General features: G+C 48.9%; 1 protein-coding gene across 4 annotated transcripts in view; it reads right to left on the bottom strand.

The window, feature by feature from the left end:
* Nucleotides 1-9,101: 9,101 nt before the first annotated feature.
* ASTN2 (astrotactin 2) overlaps nt 9,102-12,123 on the bottom strand; it is a 1,128,670-nt gene continuing 1,125,648 nt past the window's right edge. For all 4 annotated transcript variants that reach the window (XM_069573835.1, XM_069573834.1, XM_069573832.1 and 1 more), the window contains one exon: nt 9,102-9,932. In XM_069573835.1, coding sequence (XP_069429936.1) covers nt 9,695-9,932 — 238 coding nt within the window. In that variant the 3' untranslated portion in view covers nt 9,102-9,694. The remainder of the gene's footprint in view (nt 9,933-12,123) is intronic.

Below are 12,123 nucleotides of genomic sequence, written 5' to 3'. Positions count from 1 at the left end.
GCTGAGAAAATCTAGCCTTGGGTCTGTACAATCCCCATGCTTGGTGAAGCTGGACTTTAAGTTTATTGACTCCAAAGATACATCCTCTTCATTCTTCATTCCTTGGAATGACTCTCTCTCTTAACAGCTCTTTCTGTGGTTATTTGCCCCTTACCACAGAGACCTGATCCTCAACTCAGCTGACTCTCATTTTGTACCTGCCTAGTGATGGGAAGCTCACCACCTCACAGAAAAAGCAGCCATCCATATGGAGACAAAACCAACCTGTCTGGGCAAACTTCTCGTCTCCACTCTGTTCTCCTAAACCCCAATAAGAGAGCCCATTCCTGGGGCCTCCCTAGTGGTTCAGTAGTAAAGAATCAACCTGCTAATGAAGGAGACATGGGTTCAATCCCTGATCCGGGAAGATCCCACATGCCATGAGGATGTGGGCTACAACTGCTGAGCCCGTGCTCGGCAACAAGAGGAGACACCAGATTAAGAGACCCGTACGCTGCAACAAGGAGCAGCGCCCACTCGCCACAACGAGACACAGCCTGCGTGCAGCTGGAAGGCCCAGAGCAGCCAAAAATAAATAAACAAACAAAAAGTTTTTAAAAGAGTCCATTCTTTCAGCTGCATGCCTACTATTACTATATCGAAAGACAAGCCTGGGACTCCGTGAATCCTGCATGGAAAGCTATAGACTCTGTGCTCAGGTTGGAAGGCTCTTGGAAATCATCCAGATCTGTGTTTCTTATATGGCATGCCTCAAAGTCACCCCGGGAGATGTAAAAATACAGATTCCCAGGTCTCCCCCAAGACTTACTTCATTGGAACCTCAACGAGTGGGGACTAAAAATCTGCATTTCCCCTAAACTGTTATTCGAAGTTTCAATCCAATTCTCCGAATTACGTTACAAGGGGGATCACGATGCAAAGAGGAGAGGACATGTGCCCAGGGCCCCATGGCCGATGAGTCCTGTTTTACTTTCCGATCAGGCAGCCCCTCTAAACACACAGCTCTTGGTCTGCCCTGGGAAGCCTGTGCCTGTGAGTTGTGAGTTGAACAGCTTGCAAGTGAGTGAAGAAACTACGTCACCCCCGATCATAAAACCCGATGAACCGCAACCAGGCTGGTATTTGGACCACGAAACCGCCTGGGGAGGCCGAGCTGGCTTGGCAAGGGCCTTGCTCCTTCAACAGAGGTAAGGCCTTCTTCTCTGCCCCTCCCCACCCGCCCAGACGTCAGGAAAGGGGATGGGCCTGAGGTTACCAAGGGGTCAGAAAAGCACTGGAGATAAGATCGGAATATTCCACACTCGATTCCGTCAGCCACATGGCCTGGGACAGGCACCACTTCTTTTATGGCCCTCAGGCTTCCCCTTGATAGGTTGGGAGCATCAGCCTGTGGTGGTTTTGAGAACAGAGCTGCAGAGTTACCATGTCTCCAGGCAGACCGCACCCCAGCTCCTTAGGAACGGTGTGACCCAGGCACATCCCGTGACCTCCCTGAGCCTCAGGACGTGTTCTGTAAAATGGGGGTGCTGGCAGGCACCTCATGGCATGACAACTAAATGAGACAGTGCAGCTGATGTGCAACAGACCCTGGCTCCAGCAAAGTGAAAGTCGCTCTCTCGTGTCCGACTCTTTGCCACCCCAACCTCAGCCCACCAGATTCTTCTGTCCACGGGGATTCTCCAAGCAAGAATCCTGGAGTGAGTAGCTGGGCCCTTCTCCAGGGAATCTTCCCAAACCAGGGATCAAACCCAGGTGGATTCTTTACCATCTGAGCCACCAGGGAAGCCCTGGCCCTGGAAAGCACTTGACAGAAGTTAATTACTGCTCCTGTGTTGTCAAAGTTTGTCATCTCTGATCTGAATCCCCCAGAGACCAGCCTGCTCTGTCCTGTGTAACACAAACCCAGCCTCGGTTTCCTTATCTAAAGAGCAGAGCAGGACTCCCCTGGTGGTCCGGGGGTTAAGACGCCGAGATCCCAATAGAGGGGGCACAGGGCTCGATTCCTGGTCAGGGAACTAAGATTCCACAGGCTGCAAGATGGGACCACATTCATGAATTAATTACATGTGCAGATTTTGTAGCCTTGTCCTCAAAGAGTCACATAAACACAGCTTCGTGACCACGTAGAGCTGCCTGAGCACACAGTTTCTGGGCCCCTGCCATGTGGACTGACCAGTCTTGGGCACAGAAGACATGAAGCCTGGCCCCATGAAAGAGTTCGCACACATGAGGAGGAAACAGAACCCTAAAGGCACACAATTAGAACTCAGTGGGCTGAGTAGGCAGCATCATAGAAGTGTGGAGATTGTGAGAAGCTAAAGGGGAGCCCCCATCTTGAATTTGGGAGTCAGAGTCAGAGCAGCTTTCTTGGAATAAGGAACACTTCTCTGGGGGGTTTGACTTCTAAACAACAGCATCTTGAACAAATACAAAGGACTGTTGACTCTCTCCAATCCAGTGTGGGCCCTGAGGTCTGGAGAACCTGGAACGTTAGAGCTGAAGGATTCCTCAGGGACATGCTAGTTGGAACAATGTGTTTATGAAAAGACACCCAAGGCAAGACTGGGGAGGGACACACACACACAGACACACACACAGACACACACACACACATCCAGCAGAGCACACCTATGGCTGGCCCCTCACCCTACCCTCTGCCAACTCCGGTGAAACAGGAAAACAGAGCGGTTTAGCTTCGGCTGTAACATGGACAGACACACGCAGCAGGGCTTCCAAAGGCAGACAGACAGTGAGCACCTTTCAGGGCCTGGCAGGTTTATTAGCCGAGGCCAATTAGAAAGTGCACTGCCATACAGAGTCCATGGGTTTTGTTTGGCTGCAGCCTTCTCTCCAGAACCCTCCTGTGAGGCTCTGATGGTGCCTCTGCTCTCAAGGGGTCTTGGGGATCACTGTGCTTCCCAGGAGCGCCCCAAGAGTTGCCTCCTAGGCAGCAAGCGCTGTTGTGCTGGACGAAATGCACTTTGCTCTGAGCTGGGGCCAATGAAAGGCTCTTCAGCTCAGAGGGTCATACCCGTGCTCACCCTTGTGTCCTTGCGGTCCTATGCAGGACAGTGACATTGAGTGAGGAAAATGCTGGAATAGAAGTAGGGCATTCTCACCACAATACCTCAGAAGAGACCGTTACGGACTCCCTCTGTGAGAGGCAAAAGTGAGAGAAGCCAGTGAGAGAAGTTTCAGCTGGCTAGGCCCAGGCTGGAAGGGCACTCCTAGAAGGGGGATCAGCACATGCAAAGACTAAGCGGGAAGGTATGAGAGGGCATTGGTGGGGATTCTTCAGCCAGAGCACAGCAGGATGCTGAGTACAAAAATGACAATACAGCTAATACTTACATAGTCCTTGTCACATGCCAAGGACTGTCCTATGGATCTGACCTACGTGGGCTCATTGAACCTTATGAGGGCTTCCCTTGTTGCTCAGTTAGTAAAGAATCTGCCTGCAATGCAGAGACCCAGGTTCCATCCCTGGGTTAGGAAGATCCCCTGGAGAAGGAAATGGCAACCCACTCCAGTATTCCTGCCCGGAGAATCCCATGGACAGAGGGGCCTGGCAGGCTACTGTCCATGGAGTTGCAAGAGTCGGACACAACTTAGTGACTAAACCACCAGCACATAACCTTATGAGGGGTGTTACTATTTTCCCCAGTTAGGCAGCGGAGAAAACCCAGCTACGGTCACTTGTCCAAGGCTACTAGACTCTTAGTAACCAATGGCTTGTATGGCCGTGAGTGGGACTGGAGTTGTCTCCGGGGCACTAGAGCTGGCTGTAGGTCCAAGACCTATGGCCTTGCTGAGACCGTAACCCTCTCTGGTGGTGGTGGTGGTTTAGTCACCAAGTCATGTCCAACTCTTGCGATCCCATGGACTGCAGCCTGCCTCTCTAGACTGGCCAAATGGGGTCATTCATTCTGCCACTGTCAACCTCAAAGGGGAGGTGTGAAGATTGAAGGGAGAGAGAGGTGAAAAATGTTCTTTATACACAAGTCATCATCCAACACACTTCCTCATACCTATGACACATACATCTTCCCCAATATGGCAGGAGCATATGGAGAATCCAAGGCCCACAGAGGGTGAAGGGTTTGCTCAAGGTTAGCTGATTAGTTACTCTACTGCAGAGGAAAGACTAGAATCCAGAGCTCCCCACCTCAGAAGGCAGCAGAACACAATGGTTAAAATTCTGGGGTCAAATGATACCTGGAGTTCAACTTTGGTTCCAGCTGCCTGAGACCAGGAAGTTTCTTAAAACCTCTGGGGTTTAATTCCTTCATCTATAAAATGGGGTGATAATTTATATATCATAGAGTTGCTGTAAGAAGTATATGAAATATATATGCAAAGAATCTGGAATATGGTAAGGAATCAATCAGTTAAATGATATGGTGATGAGGAAATTGACGATGATGGCAAGGAGAAAGAAGAGGACAAGATGATGCTGAAGAATTCAGTGCTCTTTTCATAAGCTCAGTACTGAACTCTTCCACAAGATTCTAAGCCAGCTTTACACAATCCTTTGCGATGGGGCACTGGGAATTCACAATACATCTGTGCACAGTGACACACAGCTCCACACATGGCTTCCACATAAAGCTAAATGATACGCTGGGCTCCCTTTCAATCCAATGACTATATTTGCATGATACAAATCCTGCCTCATCCATGCACTGTCCATTGAGACCAAGGGCATTTATCCATCCACTTCATGTCCCACATTCTGCCCAGTCAAATACTCAGACACCAGAGGAGAAAGGCAAGATCTGAGTCTCTGGGCCTCTGAGTTATAACAAGACCCGTTGCGTCAACCTCTCCCGCACTCAGATCCAGCCTCACTTCTGCAATGGCCTAGCTCAGGTGTCCTCATCTCCCTCCTAAACAACACTAACTACCCCACCCTGTGCTATCTAGTGCCACTGGCTCTCTCCTTTCTCGCCACTCTCCTACTTTGCAACCAGAGGTATCTTCGCAAAATGCCTATCTGCCTATGTCACACCCCTGCTCCCAATCTAAGGTCTTCCAGTGGCCAGTGTGGTCTGCACTGCCAACCTCTCCAGACACATGCTGCCCTCTCAGCCCACGCCGCTTGCTCACCATCCTTCAGACAAAGCACACGCTGTCAAAAACATGCCGTCTCTCTGTCTACGATGTCCTTTTTCTACTACTCTACTTACTGAACTTGATTATCCTTTGACTGTAAAGGCTTTCCTGATGCAAAGTGAATCTCACCTATCTTTTCTCATGTAAATAAGCCATTGTAATAACTGTTTATTGAGAACCTTGTTCTGAAGGCTTTATATATATCATCTAATTTAATCTTCCCAATAGTACTCTGAGATGGTACATTCATCCCATAAAGAAAGTGAGGATTAGAGAAGTTAATGTCAGCTAACCCAAGCCTCTGAATTAGCAAGACCTGTTGAGTTAGCTTTATACATTTCTCTCAGGGTCTAGTTCTTCGTCACTGTCAACTGCACAGCCAATATTTAAACTCAGATTGGCTTGATTCCAAAATGTCTGATTTTATCACTCTGCAGTTAGTTAGTGAAGTTCTGGGAGTTTCAAAAGGGCAGGATCTGGGTCCTGTTTGTCTTAGTATCCCAAACCCAGAAATTAGTACTCAAGCATTTGTTGGAAATTAGAGGGATAAGATAAGATGGGGAAGGGGCACGATACCCATTTTCTCTAGGAAGTAGTAAAACAGAACTCACCAGCTGGAAATACTTAGTCTGTCCAGTTTTAGATCTCAGTGTCTCAACACCATGACTTTGAAGCAGGTTATCCAACCTGCCTAAACCACATTTTCTTTTAGCTGAAGAAATGGTAACCATACTTGCACATGGCTGTTCTGTACTTGGTTAAATGTGGTAAGTGTGTAGACTCATTGCTAGGAAGAGAACTCCCTGAATGGTAGATACCAGCATATGTCCATGAAGCCTGCCTAGAGAAGGCACCTAAAGATTGTACAGAGGATGGGAGTCACGTATAGGCGTTTTCTTGTGCGCCCCTACCACACACCTCTGTGTGCTCACAACTTCTCTATTCAGTGGTGGAAACCACATGGAAAGTCATCAGTGCCAGTACAGTGGGGCCTGAGCTTCCCTGGCATTTTCTGTGGCAGCACATGAATCCATCTGGCTGTGCAGAGCCAGGGCACTGGATCCAGAAGCTTCATTGGCACCTCAAAAATTTTTCTTTTCTCCGGAGAACATCTTAACAAATATTGGTTTAATCTACTTGCCTGCAATGGCAAGCCACCCCACCCCTCAACACACACTTGTCTCACTAGGCTTCTCAGTCTCACTTCTGAGGGCCTTGTGGTGACTGGGAATGGCAAGAGGCTCCAGAGAGCCGGGAAAAGGAGGCTGAAAGCAGGGAGGGGCATGGACAGGAGAATGATCCCGGGACAGCCTGGTGGTGGATGTCCTCAGGGGCCAGCCGCCATTGGCAAACTGGGCAGCTACCCAGCAGCCACAGCCATCTGCGTGAGCCTCCACAAGAAGTACAGGCTTCTTGGGGCTCTTGCTACTGGGTTGTGTGTGTGCAGTCACTGCTCAGTCATGTCTGACTCTTCACGACCCCATGGACTGTAGCCCGCCAGGCTCTTCTGTCCATGGGATTTCCTAAGCAAGAATACTGGAGCAGCTTGCCATTTTCTCCTCCAGGGGATCTTCCTGACCTGGGGATCGAACCTTGCATCTCCGGTACTGGCAGGCAGATTCTTTACCACTGGGCCACCTGGGAAGGGAAAAAGACTCTACCATATATTGTGCTGAGTGCATTACAACTGCTATCATACTCAAACCTCATAATAACCCCATGAGAACAGACTGACATTTACCCCATTTTGCTGATGGGGACACTGACATAAAATTATTCATCCAAGGGCAATAGCTGGTGAATGATGGCAGATTCAGATTCAAACAACTGGGCTCAGATAACAGCCCCAGAACACTGGGGAGCTTAACTTTATGCAACTGTTGAGCTAAACCTTTCCTCAGATTGTGTCAAGACAATAGCAACTACAGCAGTGGGGTAAGGCCTGGGACCTAGGGTTCAAGAAAGTGTACGCATGATAGCAATTTTGAATAGAGCCTGGAAATGGTATACAATGAATGTCTGTGTTCTCCCCAAATGCATATGCTGGAAACTAATCTCCACTATGCTAGTGTTTAAAGGTGGGACCTTTAAGAGATGATTAGGTCATGAGGGTGGTGCTCTCACAAATGGGATTTGTGCTCTTTTGAGAGACCCCAGAGACATCCCTCTCCCCCCTTCCACCACGTGAGGACACCCCAAGAAGACGGCTGCCTGTGAACTCACCAGCTCTCACCAGACACCAAATCTGCTGATGCCTTGACCTTGGATTTTCCAGCTTCCAGAACTGTGAAAAACAAATTTGTATTCTTTATAAGTCACCTAGTCTGTGGTATTCTGTTATACCATAACTAAGACAGGTAAGTACTCAGTGAATCATTTTTTCATCTTCCTTTTAAGATGTTTATTCTTCTCTGACTATGCTATCCTTGGAAGGAGAAGAGTCATCGACACGTAGTGGGAATGTATCCATCTAAATTCCACCTATGCACCCTATGTCACTTCAGTCGTGTCTGACTCTTTGGGACCCCATGGACTGTAGCCCGCCAGGCTCCTCCATCCATGAGGAGTCTCCAAGCAAGAAAACTGGAGTGGGTTGCCATGCCCTCCTCCAGGGGATCTTCCCAACCCAGGAAATGAACCTGTATTTCTATGTCTCCTGCTTCGACAGGAAAGTTCTTTACCAGTAGCACCACCTGGGAAGCCCTAAATTCCATCTATATGCTTGCAGAAATGTAATTCCAATAATAGTAAAACTTCTTAAAAGAGCACCTTTGAGCTTAGATTGTTGGAGGTTGAGGAGATCTTTAGGCACCCAAGTCGTTTGGAAGAATCTCCTGCTTTGTTTCCCCATGTGGATTATTAGGATCATAGAGGGAAAAACAACTCAGCAGGTAGGTTTTTTCTGGGGGGTGGGGGAGATTATGGATGTCATCAGCACTCATTAAAATTAAGAAGGAAGCTTATTTTCAACTGCTTTTATTTTACTAATCCAGTATTTTCCCGTCTGAATTTCCAGTGTATTCCTCACTCTTTAACAGGTATCATGTCTGCACTATGAAACGACTGACCTGCATCCCATTTCCTCCAGTAAGCCAGCATCTCTGAGCTACTGCCAGGAGCTTAAGGACTTATAAAGCCTCTTTGTACTCATTACCCTCCCTGGTATGTAACACAATGGAAGTAGACAACTGCCACTTCAAAGGAGACTTAGTGGTGGAAGGTTTCCCTCATTACCTCCGGATCCAATCTGCCGTCACTTCTGCAAAATGACAGTAGTCACTCTCTGCAACGCCTTTTCCGGTCCGACCTCCATGCTGGCGCTGGAATGGGTTTTCTTAAAGAGCGTGTTGACTCCTCCGCTAATGTTCTGCAGTGGTTCTCAGTTACTTGAAACATAGTCAGACTTTCTCTGCACGGCTTCCAATGCTCTGCCCAGCTCCCAGCCTTACCTCTCGCTTCTTCCTGTTTTGACCTCTATTCCCATCGAAGGTGCTTTCAGCCTTTGAATGACTTTGCTGTTTTCTAGTTGCTCAATCGAGTCTTGCTCTCTGGACTGCAGTGCGCCAGGCTTCCCTGTCCTTCACCGTCTCCCAGAGTTTGCTCAAACTCATGTCCATTGACTGACTTACCTTTCCTCTTATCTCTGGGCTTTTGTTCACGGTGCCCCACCTGCCTGGAGCTAATCCCCTCCCCCTCCCCCATCTTTTGGGTATTGGCATCACTTTTTCAAGAAAGCGTTTTGGAACCCCTTTAATTTGTCTCATGACCCAGCAAGTAGTTCAAAGAGCCTCCATTCCTCCCCTACCACAGCCCAAAGTAACCGGCTGCTTCTCTATAATTTCCGACGGACTGTATGCTCCCTGATGACAGGGAGAATCTGTTCTTTAGCTGATTGCCCAGTGCCTGGTATATAGCAGAGAATCAATAAATACCTGTTGAGTGAATAAACAGAGGTCCCCCATCAGTAAGAAACACGACCCAAGCAGAGATAGAGAGAGACAATAGGAACTTTTAATGCATGGGAAGTCCTGCAGGGACTCTGGGCAGACCCACGGGGAGCAGGAAGAGGCAGGGGTCCTGCCAACCCAAACATGTCTGGAAAATGAACGTCCTAAAGACCCAAGCTTCCTCACTGCCAGTGATCCTGGGGACCTCCTTTCTGATGCTGAAGGGGGTCCAACTAGCTCTCCACAGGGCTCCTCCTGGGGTCCACGGCAGAAAGGAAGCCGGGGGGTGGATAGCAGGAGGAAGGAAGAAGAGGAAAGGCCGCTGGGTCTCCAACTGAAAGCTCCTGCCTCAGGATTGAGCGCCATCCGTAATAAAAAGTTTAAAAAGGAGAGACTTTGATAGAGTCAAATAATACCTTAGAAAAAATAAAAGCTGGGGGCAAATGAAGAAATCCAGTGGTGACAAAGTTCTCCGTTGGGTATCCACAAGAGAGTCTACTTTGGCCTTGTTGGCAAGCCTCCTCCGTCAAGCCCATCCTCAGGGTCCTCCACCCCCTGCCAGGCCCCGGATCCACGAGAGCACCACTCGCCCTCCCCCGGAGAGTCCCTGTGCTCACGGAGGGCGGTGCCTGCCCTCACCGGCCCTTAGACTCCCCGTACGTGTTCCGGGCCATGGACACCATCTTCTCCTCGCACGTGACTTTGGTGTCCTTGAGGATGCTGTACCACACCATACCCGCAGGCCGGACCTCCTCGCTGCGGCAGAAGAGGTAGGGCACGGTGTCCACACGGCTCTGGATGTAGGCGCTTCGCAGGAGGCTGGAACAGTGGCTGCTCACCCTCTCCAGCCGCCGGAGGATCAGGTGGGCCTTCCTGGAAGACAGGAGGGGACGGTGATGAAGCTGGAGAAGCCCAGGTCAAAGGGTCAGGACTTCGAGGTGTTCAGTAAAGGTCAATGGACGGATGAGGGCTTCTCGTCCCAACAGTTTTCTTTGTCCTCAATTGTGCCATGTGCAAAAAGTGACAGAGAGGACAATTGTATGGATACCAAGAGAGGGGGGGGGGTAGGATGGATTGAGAGATAGGGATTGATATATATATACTATGGGCTTCCCTGGGGGCTCAGCTGGTAAAGAATCCGCCTGCAATGCGGGAGACCTGGGTTCCATCTCTGGGTTGGGAAGACCCCTCGGAGAAGGGAATAGCTTCCCACTCCAGTACTCTGGCCTGGAGAATTCCATGTACTGTATAGTCCATGGGGTCGCGAAGAGTCGGACACGACTGAGCGACTTTTACTTTCACTTTCATGAATAAAATAGATAACTTATGAGAACCTACTGTATAGCATAGGGGATACGACTCAGTGCTCTGCAGTGAGCTAAATGGGAAGGAAATCCAAGACATAGGGGATATATGCTTATACGTGTGGTTGATATGCTTATATCATTTTGCTGCACAGCAAAAATACAACATTGTAAAGCAACTACAATAAAAAATAATAAGAATAAAATAGAGAGAGGTGTAAGTTTTGACCTAACATATTCATTTCTACAATATAAAGCTTATAAGCCTTAGAACTTTGGCCAAGTAATAATTATTATAATGATGATAAATGACGAAAAGAACAATAGCTAAAATAAATTAGCACCACATGCTAGATGCTGGGTAAGCAATGCATATGCACTTTAAAATCTGTATTTAACCTTCACGACAAGCCTGGAAATACTTTCCCCTTAGATTTAATGGGTATGGAACCCAAGTTTCAGAGAGATGACACCACTTAACCAAGCTCAAACATAAAGGTGGCCACTGAAGTGGTCCCCACTAGGTCTGAACAGTCCCATGTCCCTCTCTGTCTGCTGTCTTACTGCTCTCCCTCATACTCTTTTCTCTCAGTCAGAAAAGAAGCCTGCCTTCTGGGCTTTCTACTTCATGAAAGCCTTTATATCTGTATCCCCAAATCAGACATCTCTCTCACTCTCCTTGTCTCTAAAACAGTGATGGTAACCTTACCTTCAGAAACTGGTTGTGAGAGTAACTAAGAGAGATGCCCAAAGGCTGGCCTCAAGCATGCTTTCAGGAAAGGGTAGCTTTTATTCCAGAGAACTGTTATGATGATGGCTCAGGATCAAGGTCATATTGGACACTAGTCCTAGCAAGAATTGCCTTGGACTATGGTGATCATCATTAGGAATTTATCTAGAGCTTTTTATGCAGCACCAGAGAGAGGCTCCTCAAGGAGATCTGATGGCTGCAGAGAAAATTGAGGCAAGTGTCTCTGAGTTCACCTAGCCCAAGGTTTCTCAACAGGGCTCTGTCGACATGTGGGCTGGGTCATTCTTTGCTGGAGGGGCAGTCATGCAGCATCCCTACACCTCCACCTGCAAGATACCTGCTCCCGCAGTCCAAGGCATAACAAGAAAGCTGTGTCTAGACATTGCCAAATATCCTCTGCCGAGCAAAGTCACTTCACTTGAGGGCTTCCCTGGTGCTCCCGTGGGTAGGAATCCACCTTGCCATGAGGGGGACATGGTTTTGGTCCCTGGTCCTGGAAGATCCCACATGCCATGGGGCAACTAAGCCTGTGCACCGTAACATTGAAGCCCGCATGCCCTACAGCCCGAACTCCACAACGAGACAAGCCATCGCAGCAAGAAGCCCCAGCCCCGCAACTAGAGGGTGGCTCCCACTCACAACTAGGGAAAGCCCGTGTGCAATGATGACCTAGCACAGCAAAAATAAGTCAAAATTTAAAAAAAAAATCACCCCATTTGAGAACCAACAACATGGTCGCATGAAAGGTGTGGAAACGGAGGCTTCGAGAGGGTCACACCAGAAGTCAGCTTTGCTGTTCGGGTGTCTGTCTCCAGGTGGGATCCACTTTCTGCTACATCTCCGCATCCTCAAGATGCCTGGAGATCCTGAGGGGCCAGAGGCGAGGCCCTCTCCTGCTGTCCTCTGCATGCCCCTTGGAGAACCCCAGCGGGGAGGCATTTTACGACAGCAGACCCCACAAATGGGAGACTGTGTCAGGCACCTGCGTGGCGGCTGGAAAAGGGCCGGG

This window comes from Ovis canadensis, chromosome 2, assembly GCF_042477335.2.
Source record: "Ovis canadensis isolate MfBH-ARS-UI-01 breed Bighorn chromosome 2, ARS-UI_OviCan_v2, whole genome shotgun sequence".
Classification (NCBI taxonomy): domain Eukaryota; kingdom Metazoa; phylum Chordata; class Mammalia; order Artiodactyla; family Bovidae; genus Ovis; species Ovis canadensis.
Note: the sequence above shows the minus strand (reverse complement) of the source record. Positions and strands in the feature narration are given on the sequence as shown.